Genomic DNA, 14,758 nt, shown 5'->3' with positions numbered 1-14,758 from the left:
TGGATATGAAGGTCGACCTGTCACTGACAAACTTGTCTCTTAAACGAGATAACACAGTCTGAGGTAAAGCAACAACATTAGTAGCCTGGAAGCAGGGTTAGGTTTGTGCACCTCACCTTGTTGTGGTCGGGGTCATGAGGGATGTCTGCAGAAACCATTCCATAACTTTCCAGTGAGGGGAGCTGTGCGTAGGGCTGTCCCACCCCAACCCCCGCCCCCAGAATCTGCTCTAGCGTGGCATTGGGGGGTGGGCCCTGCGCCAGGCTGGACAGCACCTGTGCCAGGGGAGGGGGCAGCGGCTGCCCTTCCTGCTGCAGCTGCTTCTGGGTAATCCTCTGGTAGGTTGCCACCCCCGCTTCCCCCCCACAATGATGGGACCCTCCGTTCCCCCCATACGTTCCACCGTTGATGGTAAAATCCATGCCAGAAATATCCGGCACACTGTAATCTGCACAGGTGCTGATGGCGGTGTGTGTGCGGGCCGTAATGTGGCCGTTGCTGAGGCAGGGGTTGCTATGTGTGCTCTCGACCCTTGACCCTGTGTTGTAGTCACCTGGCTGGCTGCAGCTGTAGTTCTGCCACTGCTGTTTGCCAGCTGGGTGACCCGCGATCTGGATGCTACAGAGTCCGTTGAGATTGGCGCCGTTCTGTCTGATATGGCGTGGAGGGAGATGGCTCGGAAGCCTGTGGGGCTGATGCAGTTGTTGTTGTTGGAGGTAGTGTTGGTGCATTGGCTGCTGAGGGAGCCCTCCATCGAGCTTCCTGTTAGACAGAGTCTGCTGTTGTGTGTGACATTGGTCCACCTGAATCCCAGAGCTGGCTAGAACAGCCTGGGCTGTCCACTGTCCATTGGTGTGTATTGTCTGGTTCTGGTTCTGTCCACGGAGCCCGTTGGCAGCGGGGTGAGCCAGGCGGTTGCTGTGCTGGTCCCAGTCTTGGACCACCTTCCCTGGCCTCATGTTCAGGTGCTGTTGCATCTGCTGGGAGAGCTGCAGGATGGGCGCCAGGCCGAGCAGGGGGGATCTGTGGAGAGGGTAGGCAGAGTGGAGGCCAGGTGCCGGGGCAGGGCTGGACTCTGAGGCTGAAGGGATAGTGGTAGTGGAGGTGGTTGGAGGAATGACAGAGCAGGAACCTGAACCCCCGTCCTCCAGTGGTTCCGTCTTGGACTCGAGGGAGTCATGGATGTAGGAGAGGATCTCATCGTTGGATAGCAGGTCGTCGAGGCTGGGCGGCTGCTCAGGGTCCATCTCCACCCGGATCATCCGTTCGTCCAGCAGCAGGAGCTCCAGGTCCTCAGCGCTCAGCCCCAGATCCTCCAGTGCCCCAAACAGTTCCCCGTTGTAACAGCCCTCCCCGTTCTCCTCATCTGCCACCGGACCTCCCAGCGAGAGGGAGTCTAGGGTCGCCAGGAGTGGGTCGAAGCTGGGGCCCGGCTCCGTTAGCCCTGGCTCCACCACCCCGTTGTCGGGTTCGTCCCAGCCTAGGAGCATGGCAGAGGGGTCTGGGTCATCGAAGCTCCCCCCGTCCCCGAACAGACTGCTGTGGAAGGATAGCTTGGACTCCAGGGCGGGCTGGCACACGTACACGGACTCGTCCTGGCTCATCAGCGCCCCCAACAGGGAGCCCGGGTCGAGGCCGTCCCTGGACGCCCGGTCCGTCCGTCCTTTCTTTGACCTGCCGCCGTTCTTTTCAGAGCCCTGGACGCCGTCTAAGAAGCCGGCGATGGGGTGGTTGGACTGGTAGAGCAGGGCCTCGCCCGTGGCGAAGGTGAAGGGGAGGTGCATGGAGCGCTTCCTCAGGTGCTCCCCTCCCTCCTCCTCCCTGTGTGGACAACAAACATCCCACAATATTCATCAGTAAATCCAGTAGAGAGTGCTGAATACAGTCAGTAGTGCAGGCGAAGGTACACCAGCTTCTTTGTTCATGGACACAACACTTCTAAACTTCTAAACCAGAACTCTGCAAAGGTTTGCTATTTACATATTAAATACTGATTCTGTGGTAACTTTATAGTGACTGTGACAAACACAGTGTCTTTCATAATGGCCCTGATCTGTATCTGTGTGACATACTGTAGCCATGTTCCACACTATTATGGTCACCAGTTTCTCTGGAGGAGGACATACTGTCTTGTCTGGGATCATCAACACTTCCTCTGGGAGATATCGTCATCAAAGTGGTTCCATGTGCCCTGCTTATGTCAGAGGTTTTGATGCAATACCAGTCAGAACAACAGATCAGGGCTGCGTTTCCCGAAAGCGTCGTAAGCCTAAGTTGATCGTAGAATCCATCGTACTAAGATCCGATGGACGAATCTTAGTTTTACGGGCCGTTCCCAAAGACACAGTAGCTAAAGTGTGTCTTTAAAATTCGTAGCTCTTGAAAGCGCATAGATTAGCCTACTCCTTACGAGCATGTTTGGGAAACGCACATAAAAAATATCGATGGTTTCGTTATTTTGCTTGATCATTGCTACGATCCATCGTTATTGGGAAACGCAGCCCTGATTGTTACATAAGCAGACGTCATGTGCCTACGACGTGTGTTTGGGGTGGGGAGAGTAGACTCGAGAGGGGGACAGGAAGTGGACCTACACGAGGGGCCTCTGCGTGGCGATGATGTAGTCCGGTTTGCCGTTCTTGTAGACCAGCCTGGCATTGGCCTGGACCCATTTCCAGCGGTTGTCCTTGGTGAGCAAACGGAAAACGGTGAGACCGCTCTCCCCCGTCTTCATCACTGCAACCACAGGAAGCACTCACAGCACTCAGACGGGAGGGGGGCACCCCGAACACACACACACAACCTGCTTCAATTCATTTTTTATATCAGAGTGGAGTGAATTAAGATGGAAGTTGGCGTCTTCTAGCTTTCACTTGAGAATGTTATAGATAGTTTAGTCGACTCACGAAACAACATGAACCCATTAGCCTGCTTTTAGGTCCAGAGATTCTACAAGTTCTAACATATACATAAAAAGGTAAGGTGGGTCCAGCAGAGTTTCCGCCTCATTGTGTGTCTGTGTTTAGTTTATGGATCATGGCTTCTGCACTCATGCTGTGGAGATTTGTGGGGCTGTCCTATCCTCTAGTGGCTCTGTGGCTTTTCTCAATCTGCTCCGTAATCCAGGAGGATTATTCAGGAAAGCTCTCCAAACTCTGTGACCAGTCTTTGACTCAACCAGTCCCAAATGTACAAACTATTTCTGACAGGACTCACTCTACCATGGCCCAATACTACCTTAAAAAGTCATTTTGCAGGATGTACATCATTAACTGCTGAGGCCAGAGAAGATAATCACTTATACATACTAGTTGAGGACAAGATGTTTAACCAGATTTAATAGGCCCAGATTAAAGGGGTCATTGATTGCAAAACGGATTTTACCTTGTCATAGTTGAATAACGACAGTTCGGTGGGTAAAATGGACTTCCAGTGAACCTCAAAGTCCATTGACACCTCTTTCCTATGCAAATCTCACAATTTGAAAATGTAGCTGTAAAACGGTAGGTTTTTAAAAAGCCTTTTTTGGCTCTGGTCTGTACCTTTGTCACGCCCCAAAATTTGCTGTTCGCTGCTGTGTGTACTTCCACGGAATTACAAAGAACATTTTTCAAGGGTATGGCGTGAAATTAGTGCCAGGAGAGCGAGCTCTGTAAAAACGATTTGTAACTTACAAAAAAAGTAGAAAATGATTCGTGTACTTGCAAAAAAAAGTTTTGTGTCTCCGTAGAAGAAGGCAAGATTTGTGTACTTGCAAAAAAGATTTGTAACTTGCAAAAAAGATTTGTGTACTTGTAAAAAAAAAAATGTGTCTCCGTAGAAGAAAAAGATTTGTGTACTTGTAAAAAAAAGTTTTGTGTCTCCGTAGAAGAAAAATATTTGTGTACTTGTAAAAAAAAGTTTTGTGTCTCCGTAGAAGAAGGCGGGAACAATGCTCCCAAAACCATCTAAGCCAATCAAATATAGACATTTCTGTGTCTCTCCTGGCACTAATTTCACGCCATGGAACATTTTTCAAGGGTATTAAAAATGGACTACGGTCGTAAATGCCGTGTTCCAGCCTGTACAGGGAATGACACTTTTCAGAGTCTTCCCAAGCAACCAAACTCTCGACGGGCTGTGATGTTTGTCTCTGAGAAGATCCCTGTGCAGTTCGACCCTCAATTACACATTTGCTCGAACCATTTCACAGAGGATAGTTTTGAAAACCTGGGACAATGTAAAGCAGGATTTGCTATGAAGCTGTTGCTGAAAAGAGGTGCTTTACAGTTATTAGCAATGCTAGTGTAGCCCGGGTGGTAAACCTTAGGATATACAGGTTTCTGTTTAAACTATCATATTACATAAATATAAAAGTTTGAATAAATAATAGTTCATAGTTTAATAAATAGACTTTAAGGTTTAAAAGTTATGATTTTTGATTTGATGAGAAATGCATATTGGTTAATGGTCATGTTTTACTGAATGCAGCATTTAACCTTTTGTACCGGTTACAAATATGACGAGAGTAAGATAAATGTTTTGTGAATTTATTTTGTTGCTTTAATTTTGATTATGATGATGAGCCAATCTGATGTGAGGTCAAAGGACAGGGTAACGCGGGAAGTTGGGAGACAGAGCGAGCGGAGGGGTTGAAGCAAGCCCCCACCCCTCGCCCCTCGGCTTGAAGCAACGGCCCTGGTGGATGTAGGTGGTATTGCATTTCTTGTTAGACTTCCGGCTCTTCCGGAGTTATTCTATTAACTCCAGTCAACATTTACAAAACTATCTCCCCCAATAATTTTTGTTCGATTCTCGAACCTGGCTCATACTACTAACTTTTTCATAGAAGAATTTTTCCTGATTTTTGCTAAGTTTGAAACCAATCCGAAATGGGTAAACTAGCACTCCATGTATTTGCTTACGTCAATAAAAGTTGCCTGCAAATGTGCTTGCGGATACTAACAGGGCACAAGCACAAAAGTTCACATTGGCCGATAGCCGATTTACCTGGAGCTGAAAGAAATGGCTTGAGTTGCCTGCCCTGTTGTAACAAGTTTAGCAAATGGTTGTCACACATACATGAAATGTTAATATAGTTTATTCCCGTTATTTTAAAACAGATTAGATTTTTCGTAAAAATGTTCATGACATTATGGAAAATATTATATTATGTTAAGCGTGAGCATAGATTGTTGACATGTCTATCTGGAGCAAAGACGAAGATTAATACTTTAACTGATAACCACAATAGGAAATGATATATATTCAAGGTACATTGGGGTTCACCCCGGTGGACGAGAGGGTAGCCTCCCTCCGCCTTCGGGTGGGGGGACGGGTCCTCACTGTTGTTTGTGCTTACGCACCAAACGGCAGCGCAGAGTACCCACCCTTTTTGGAGTCTCTGGGAGGGGTGCTGGAAAGCACTCCTCCCGGAGATGCCCTCGTCCTCCTGGGGGACTTCAATGCTCATGTGGGCAATGACAGTGAGACCTGGAGGGGCGTGATTGGGAGGAACGGCCCCCCCGATCTGAACCCGAGCGGTGTTTTGTTGTTGGACTTCTGTGCTAGACACAGCTTGTCCATAACGAACACCATGTTCAAGCATAAGGGTGTCCATATGTGCACTTGGCACCAGGACACCCGAGGTCTCAGTTCGATGACAGACTTTGTAGTCGTGTCGTCGGATCTGAGGCCGAATGTCTTGGACACTCGGGTGAGGAGAGGGGCGGAGCTGTCAACTGATCACCACCTAGTGGTGAGTTGGCTACGATGGTGGGGGAAGACGCCGGTCAGGCCTGGCAGGCCCAAACGTAATGTGAGGGTCTGCTGGGAACGGCTGGCAGAATCCCCTGTCAGAAGGAGCTTCAACTCCCACCTCCGGGAGAGCTTCGATCATGTCTCGGGGGGGGCCGGGGACATTGAGTCCGAATGGGCCATGTTCCGGGCCTCCATTGTTGAGGCGGCTGACCGGAGCTGCGGACGCAAGGCGGTCGGTGCATGTCGCGGTGGTAACCCTTGGACCCGGTGGTGGACACCGGAGGTGAGGGATGCCGTCAAGCTGAAGAAGGAGGCCTATCGGACTTTATTGGCTGGTAGGACTCCAGAGGCAGCTGATGTGTACCGGCAGGCCAAGCGGAATGCGGCTTTGGCGGTCGCGGAGGCAAAAACCCGGGCGTGGGAGGAGTTCGGCGAGGCCATGGAGAATGACTTCCGAACGGCTTCGAAAAGGTTCTGGACCACCATCCGGCGACTCAGGAGGGGGAAGCAGTGCACTGTCAATGGTGGGGATGATGCACTGCTGACCTCGATGGGGGACGTCCTGGATCGGTGGAAGGAATACTTTGAAGACCTCCTTAATTCCACCAACACGCTTTCCGACGTGGAGGCAGAGTCTGGGGACACCGGGGGGGGCCCTTCTATCTCTGGGGCTGAGGTCGCCGAGGTGGTTGAAAAGCTCCGCGGTGGCAGGGCCCCTGGGGTGGATGAGGTCCGCCTGGAGTTCCTTAAGGCTCTGGATGTTGTAGGGCTGTCTTGGTTGACACGACTCTGCAACATCGCGTGGACATCGGGGACAGTGCCTCTGGACTGGCAGACCGGGGTGGTGGTTCCCCTCTTTAAAAAGGGGGACCGGAGGGTGTGCTCCAACTTTAGGGGGATCACACTCCTCAGCCTCCCTGGGAAAGTCTATTCAGGGGTTCTGGAGAGGAGGGTCCGTCAGATTGTCGAACCTCGGATTCAGGAGGAGCAATGTGGTTTTCGTCCTGGCCGTGGAACTGTGGACCAGCTCTACACCCTCGGCAGGGTCCTGGAGGGTGCATGGGAGTTCGCCCAACCAGTCTACACATGTTTTGTGGATTTGGAAATGGCGTTCGTCCGTGTCCCTTGGGGGCTCATGTGGGGGGTGCTCCGGGAGTACGGGGTACCGGATTCCCTGATCGGGGCTGTCCGGTCCCTGTACGACCGGTGCCAGAGTTTGGTCCGCATTGCCGGCAGTAAGTCAAACTTGTTCCCGGTGAGGGTTGGACTCCGCCAGGGCTGCCCTTTGTCACCAATTCTGTTCATAACTTATATGGACAGGATTTCTAGGCCCAGCCAGGGCGTTGAGGGGTTCCGGTTTGGTGACCTCAGGATCGGGTCGCTGCTTTTTGCGGATGATGTGGTCCTGATGGCTTCATCGGGCAGTGACCTTCAGCTCTCACTGGAGCGGTTCGCAACCGAATGCGAAGCGGCTGGGATGAGAATCAGCACCTCCAAATCTGAGGCCATGGTTATCGACCGGAAAAGGGTGGAGTGCAATCTCCGGGTCGGGGAGGAGATCTTGACCCAAGCGGAGGAGTTCAAGTATCTCGGGGTCTTGTTCACGAGTGAGGGAAGAATGGAGCACAAGATCGACAGGCGGATCGGTGCGGCGTCCGCAGTGATGCGGGCTCTGCATCGGTCCGTCGTGGTGAAGAAGGAGCTGAGTCGAAAGGCGAAGCTCTCTATTTACCAGTCGATCTACGTTCCTACCCTCACCTATGGTCACGAACTGTGGGTAGTGACCGAAAGAACGAGATCGCGAATACAAGCGGCCGAAATGAGTTTTCTCCGCAGGGTGTCCGGGCTCTCCCTTAGAGATAGGGTGAGAAGCTCGGTCATCCGGGAGGGGCTCAGAGTAGAACCGCTGCTCCTCCGCGTCGAGAGGGGCCAGTTGAGGTGGCTCGGGCATCTGATAAGGATGCCTCCTGGACGCCTCCCTGGTGAGGTGTTCTGGGCATGTCCCACTGGGAGAGGCCCCGGGGAAGACCCAGGACACGCTGGAGGGACTATGTCTCTCGGCGGGCCTGGGAACGCCTCGGGGTCCCCCAGGAAGAGCTGGTGGAAGTGGCTTGGGAGAGGGAAGTCTGGGCCTCCCTGCTTAGGTTGCTGCCCCCGCGACCCGACCCCCGGAAAAGCGGAAGATGATGGATGGATATATTTAAATAATATTAGTCTTGCCTTCAGATGGTTTTTAGTCTAGATGGAAACAGGGGTCCAGGCGCACCCCCCGGCTTTTTTTATGCTACCTGATTTTTTAAAATCCTTAAAGTGTCTATTTTCAGAATCTGCCAGGTACCAAGCTGAAATAATGTCCCAAAGGCTTCATTTTTAACCCTTTGCTGCATCCGACCGGAACCCGAAAAAACAAAAAGTGATGTAGAAAGTGGCATAACATTTGAAGTAAATAACATATAGAGACAAATGAACACATTTTCCCATACAATTCTGACCCCAGGAATTTAATGGAATGGTTATTTTTGACATTTGACAACATATTGACCCTATGATTTCCCGTTAACACACACCACTGCTTTCATACTCTTATCAATCCGGGATGCTGCCTCATTGCTCCCCCAGACCTTGAGAAGCAGGTCACATAGCTGCTTCTTGTTCAGTTCATTACTAAGGAATGACTTAAAGTCATAGGGCTTCCGGGTATTTGGACCATGAGCAATGAGGCAGCATCCCGGATTGATAAGAGTATGAAAGCAGTGGTGTGTGTTAACGGGAAATCCTATGACCTAACATCAACAAATGGAAAGGTAAGTTGACAGAAGTCTTGAGCAATCACCCTATACACAATCCTTTGAAAAAAATATTTAGGTTATACAATGATATGTAGACCAAATGGCTCTGGAATTATGAATTCTAGAATTCACACATGTACAATTGCAGACCATATTTGGGCTCTTTAACATTTGTAGTCATGCAGTTGTTTTCTTATGTATTAATTGTAACATTATGTAGTAGTATTCAGTTTCTTTATTTGTAACAGGTCCAGACTTCTGAGATCTTTGCACTGCGGTCCAACCAGGAGGAGACAGACAGCCGCATTGTCCTGTACCTCCATCAGGCTGTCAAATGGGGGTACAAGTCCTGTGTGGTGAGGACACCTGACACAGACATTCTGATGATCCTCCTCTACCATGCCAGCAACATCAACCTCTCCATCTACCTTGACCACGGCTCTGGAAAACATCGCACACTCATAAATGTGACGGAACTCTCTGAATCACTGGGCCCTGACTACTGTAGCACCCTGCTGGGATTCTATGTCTTTACTGGGGAGGACTGTACTAGTGCTTTTAAAGGCAAAGGAAAGGTGAATCCCCTGAAGAAGCTCCAGCAGAATCCTAAACACCACAGTGCTTTCAGGCAGCTTGGTGCAGACTGGCTGGTCACAGATGAGCTTCAACGGGAGATGGAGAACTTCACATGCATCATGTATGGCCAAGCACGGATGACATCAGTTGACGCAGTACGAGCCAAGATGCTGAGAAAAATGGTCGGTGCTGACAAAGTCCTGGACTTGAAGTCAAAAGTAGACCTGGAACGCCTGCCACCCCCCAAAGTGAGTCTCATCCCACATGTACAGAGAGCCAACTACAGAGTTGCCTGCTATAAGAAAGCAGATGAGGCAATAATCGAAAGCCCCAAACCATATGATCCAGGCATGGGCTGGGAGAAGACGGGAGAGGAGGAGGTGTTGGAACCTGTTTGGACAATTGGACCCATCCTCCCTCCTTCTCTTGTTGAAGTACTGGCTCAGAGAGCAGAGTCAGAAGAGCAGGCAGCTCTTGACAAGGTAGCTGATTCCAACAACATCTACTTGTCTGTGGGTGAAGAGGATGGAGAGTATGAACATAATGATGAGGGTGAAGTGCTGGAAGAAATAGACTTAGAAGATCTCTTCAGTGATGATGAGGAAGATGAGTAGTTTAGGTAAACTTTTATTATTTATTATTTTTTGGCCATAAATTAAAGAAAACAGAGTCGATATGTTGTCAAATGTCAAAAATAACATTAATATTGAATAATATTGAATTCCATTCAATTTCCCTGAGTCAGAATTGTATAGAAAAATGTGTCCATTTGTCTCTGTAAGTTGTTTGCATCAAAAGGTATGCCACTTTGTATCATATTTAGATTTTTCAGGTTTGGTGCAAAGGGTTAAAAATAAAGCATTTTGGACATTATTTCAGCTTGATACCCAATTTAATCTTAAAATAGACACTTGAATGATAAAGAAATAACAGGTTGTGAAAACAAAATCACCCTATGCGCTTGAGAAAACGAAAACATAGTTGATCTTTTACACATCTTTGGCCATTTTTTGCTATTTTTGTCCGGAAATAGGGTCAATATGTTGTCAAATGTCAAAAATAACCATTCCATTAAATTCCTGGGGTCAGAATTGTATGGGAAAATGTGTTCATTTGTCTCTATATGTTATTTACTTCAAATGTTATGCCACTTTCTACATCACTTTTTGGTTTTTCGGGTTCCGGTCGGATGCAGCAAAGGGTTAAAAATGAAGCCTTTGGGACATTATTTCAGCTTGGTACCTGGCAGATTCTGAAAATAGACACTTTAAGGATTTTAAAAAATCAGGTGGCATAAAAAAAGCCGGGGGGTGCGCGTGGACCCCTGTTTCCATATAGACTATTTGTTAAACACACTCATTATTCTTTTTTTGATCCTGTCATCAAGCCAGACTGCTTTTGTGGGACAATGAAGGTCCTCAGTGACTCTGTTTCACCCCCACTTATATCTGATGGAAACGTCTTGTATATAGTTCTGTTAATATGCCCCTTTCAAAGGCACATGTTCAATAAAGTAGACTATATTTTAGACACACTTCTCAATTTATTACATTATTACCAAGTCTTGTTAGATCACATTATATCCATTAATAGGCGTTTGGTTTTTAGGTTGAACATATAAAACACAGGCCACATTTCTACACTGATGTTAAATTGAAGGCAGTGTGAATTTTGTGTCATTTCGTTTGAATATAAAGCTGACAGTAAGCTATGGTAAGTCTGCATTATGGAAGATTTCTGTTACAAAAATAACTATTAAGCTTTCTTTGCCTGGCGAGAACAACGACAGAGCTAAGTGTTCATGTTAACAGTTTATTTAATCCGATACAATGCGTTGGAAATCATACTCATATCACAAAGAAAAAAAGCAACATATGTGATGAGTTCCATCTAGAATAGCCCTATAGCCTATTTAGCCCTATAGCCTATTTCTAAAAACCAAGTGAAAGGAATACTATACAGTGACAGCATACATTTCCTTAAAGTTTGCATCATGTCTCTGATTCTTATCGGACTTGTACCCTATTCTGCCACTGCAATGCCTTAGCTCACACGCTCGCAACCATATAAATCTATGCTCACGACTGGTTGTCGCAAAGTATGACGTGTACAGCTAGTTGCAAGCGTGCACGAGGTCTCGGAGCTAGGGAAAAAAAGAGCCACTGTTTAAAGCTAGACCGGAAGAGTCGGAAGTGAAAAGATGACGCGGTCCAGTTTCGTGCTCTCGCTTGCCTCACTGCGCTACTGAGCACTTTTCATAGAAATTAATGGGGACGCCATCTTGGAAGACAAAAGGTACCAGCTCATTTTTATTTTGTGCCATCGTGGTGAAACAGCCATTTTGTTTAAGGCTACAACGCACACAAGCTACAGTCAGGCCTGCACCGTATAACTGTACTGAACGAAGGTATTAGTGTATTTAGTATTGCCGGCTAGAGTGTATTGTTGTTCAATGTGCCTATGCTATGTCATGTTAATGTGAAACAACAATTGAAGAACTGATCTGTTTTGTCTAAAGTAAATCTTTCCTGTTTTTTGTTTACAGTTGGGTGTATTGTTTTTTTCATATGGTAAATTGGTTTAGATTAGTAACAACTACTAAAGAATTCAGGTTAGCCCCTCTCATTACAAATAAACCAAACTAGAGAGGCGCTACACTAACGTATCCTGGCTGTATCTAGCATCGGTAGAATGTGTGATGATTTAGTTTATTGCCAATGGGGCTTACGTTATTTCATGTTCCTGACTGTGTTTCATTCAAATAAATAACCTGTGTGGTCATGTAAATCTACAATTCAAGATGCATGTTTGTCCAGATCTATTTTTCAGCAAGATAGCTAGAGCTAACCGTAAGCTGAGATGAATCACAATAGTTTTTTTGCTAAGCTATAGTGCTAACGTTACTCGCCTAAGTCGATCCTGTTTGCTTCGACAACAGAAGTGGAAACAACTAACGTTATTTTTATTTATTTTCAAATTATCTAGTCAATCTGTTGAAAACAGTGTTGCGTTGACACAATAGATTTATTTGTACATTTTTATTTCAAGTCTCCACCTTCGATGTTTCAGTGAGTGCTGTTGGCTGTGTTGCGTCTATGCTCCGCAGCTTCACTCGTTGTAAACCAACCAATCAGCGTGCAGATCATCTATATATTCATGAGCATACCATAAAAGGAGAAAACCACCTTTTTCCCCAGGCTATTTCACAGGATGCATCAGGGCTCATAGAACAGCATCCGGGCCATTTTCAGCCCAACCAATGTTACATACCCTATTCGAAGACGTTAAGGAACAGTGTGAAATACCCCAAAAACCCAGTCAATGACCCCTTTAAAACAAGTAAATTGACGGTAGCTGTTAAAAAGGTAGCTGTTTTTTTGTCCATTATAAAACTGACATTATTTCATGCAGTCTGAGTTTAAAAAGGTGAGCATGTGGTTGTCTGTCAAGCAGATAAAGACTTTTATTCAGATCCTGAACCAATGACAGTCAGGAATATAGAGAATATTCCACAGCTCCTAGACTAACGACAGTCAAGCGGATACAGACAATTCCAAAACTTTTTCGGCAGGTCTTACTTCTGACGTGGTTCTCAGCACAGTACAGCATGTCGGCAGCGTGGATGAACTGGTACCCAGAGCCTCGTACCCTGAGTTCTGCCTCTGTGTAGCCCAGAACAATCTTCCCCCTGCAAAGACACATTGCAGAAACACGACCATGGCTAGTAGGCCTTGTGTATGTTGTGTGGTGTCATGCCATCTGTAACCCATAATATGACTAAAGCTGTCATGGAAGTTACCAGTATTGTTTAGTATATTCTAATAATAACATTTGGATTTTAACATGGGAATATGCCTACTTATACGAAACATTAACACAAAGGTGAATGTTATTACTTGGCGTCGCAGGCCATGGGGGTGAAGTCCAGCTTGTGTTTGGTTCTGAAGATCATGTTCTTGGTGCGGATTTCCAGGATTGAGGGGGGCTGGAGGGGGGTGGCGATGGTGAACAGGGCCAGCTGGGGAGGCACCTTGCCCCCGTTGTCCTGCCTCTGGTTCTGGCCGTGGAGAAACTTCAGCCTGCCCTGGAGGTTCAGAGCCTGGAATGACACACACACACCAAATAAATACATACAAGCACCATCGGCATGCATGCACACACAAACACTCACATGCGCACATGCCAAATAAATACGCACAAAAAAACAGATGTTTGTCTGCACACATTCATGCACCACAAACACACACACACAAACCAAGTTACATTTACAAAAACACCAGACCCATGCATACACACACAAATACACACAGAATATCTCAAACATGGATAATCTTCTGTAGAAGTCTGATTGGTTGTTCACTAACAGAAGTCCTCTGGACTATGGTAGAAATACTACAAAAAACAAATCTGTATTCACATACAGTATAGGCACACTCAGTCACAACTGTGCGTACACCCCACTCTGTGTTTGTGGACCTCCCTCCCACCTACCAGGAATCCAGAGGAGTTGTCCAAGAGGCAGCGGAAACGACAGACGAAGCTTCTCTCCAGGAAGGAGGAGTTCTCTGGAGGAAGCTGCTCGGGGTTATAGGTCACCATGGCAGCGCTGCTGTCAGGCTCAATATCTGAAGAGGAGAGGACAGCAGAGCAGACAAGTACAGAGGAGAGCAGAGGAGAGCAGAGGAAAGGGGGGAGAGCATACCATCAGGACCTCATCGTCACCAACATACTGTACATAGAAGACTGGAATCTTTTGATTGTTTGATAGATAACTTAATTTGTCTTTATATGAGTAGATACTGGGTCCTGTTTGAATCTGTCCCCTTTTGTGTACCAGAATGTGACTTGATTTGAGGGTCTGTGACAACCAAATGCATGCTGCATTACCTATTGTTTATACTATTGTATTGTATTCTGGGGGGAGGGTCCAGGTATTGGGGCGTGGGAGAGTGCCGGGAGCATTACCTGGGGTGGAGTCCTGGGACACCAGGGCAACAGTGGCAGGCGGTGGGTTGAGAGCCCAGTGCAAGTTTCTCCTCAGCTCTTGTTGGTCCTCGGTGTGGACCAGATCATACACACTTTGGTGCATGACATCCGTCTGGGGGAGGGGGGGGGGAGGTTCAAAATTATTGCTTCCAAATTATACATTCTAAATTTGCTTTTAAATTGCAACGGATTCAAGACAGTGTGACAGAGCCAGGCTTTTTACAGAGGAGATGTGCAGAACCATCAACTAGAGTGGACTGCAGTTCCCTGTGGGTTGGTTGGGCTTATTTACCTGCGTCACCCTACACACTGGCCCTGGGCCTGGAGCCACGATGCTGTGCTGGGCAGAAAGCTGCTGTTCGCTCCCATGGCTGCTACTGCTGGTCACTGCACTAAAGGCCATGCTATTAATAGTCTCCTTATCTCTGACCACCTCTCTCTCCCTCTTTGTTACTGTCTCTCTCCTGTTTCTCTCTCTATCTCTTTCTTTGCCTCTATCTGTCCCTTTTTCTCTCTCCATGTCACTTCGCTCTATTTCTTTCTATAGTTATCTCTATCTCTGCATCTCTTTCTCTGTCACTTTCTCTCTCTGTCTCTCCCTCTCTCTCTCTCTTTTTCTTTCCACCAGCTCTCTGCACCATCAGGGGGTCTGTGTCCAGACAAGGCCC

At 47.4% G+C, this 14,758-nt stretch overlaps 2 protein-coding genes across 2 annotated transcripts in view; one reads left to right on the top strand and one right to left on the bottom strand.

Annotated features, from left to right (window-relative positions):
* LOC134017550 (aryl hydrocarbon receptor-like) overlaps positions 1-14,758 on the bottom strand; it is a 41,155-nt gene that overhangs the window by 3,109 nt on the left and 23,288 nt on the right. The window contains exons 5-10 of the mRNA XM_062457277.1: positions 14,070-14,202; positions 13,596-13,729; positions 13,001-13,203; positions 12,683-12,792; positions 2,595-2,736; positions 117-1,821 (exon numbers count right to left, since the gene is read on the bottom strand). Of these exons, the coding sequence (XP_062313261.1) occupies positions 117-1,821; positions 2,595-2,736; positions 12,683-12,792; positions 13,001-13,203; positions 13,596-13,729; positions 14,070-14,202 (2,427 nt within the window). The remainder of the gene's footprint in view (positions 1-116; positions 1,822-2,594; positions 2,737-12,682; positions 12,793-13,000; positions 13,204-13,595; positions 13,730-14,069; positions 14,203-14,758) is intronic.
* On the top strand, positions 8,465-10,243 carry LOC134017554 (uncharacterized). The gene is made up of 2 exons (XM_062457285.1): positions 8,465-8,543; positions 8,777-10,243. Exons 1-2 carry the CDS (start codon positions 8,484-8,486, stop codon positions 9,716-9,718), a joined length of 1,002 nt encoding a protein of 333 aa, XP_062313269.1. The 5' UTR covers positions 8,465-8,483; the 3' UTR covers positions 9,719-10,243.

Source organism: Osmerus eperlanus, chromosome 3 (assembly GCF_963692335.1).
Source record: "Osmerus eperlanus chromosome 3, fOsmEpe2.1, whole genome shotgun sequence".
Classification (NCBI taxonomy): Eukaryota; Metazoa; Chordata; class Actinopteri; order Osmeriformes; family Osmeridae; genus Osmerus; species Osmerus eperlanus.
The sequence above is the reverse complement of the archived record's forward strand: the minus strand, read 5'-3'. Positions and strand labels throughout refer to the sequence as shown.

Excerpts from the sequence above, each read along its gene's own strand:
- LOC134017554 (XM_062457285.1), top strand. The coding sequence starts at position 8,484 with ATGAAAGCAGTGGTGTGTGTTAACGGGAAATCCTATGACCTAACATCA. Across the intron at positions 8,544-8,776 it reads TAACATCAACAAATGGAAAG|GTCCAGACTTCTGAGATCTT; the intron begins GTAAGTTGACAG and ends TATTTGTAACAG.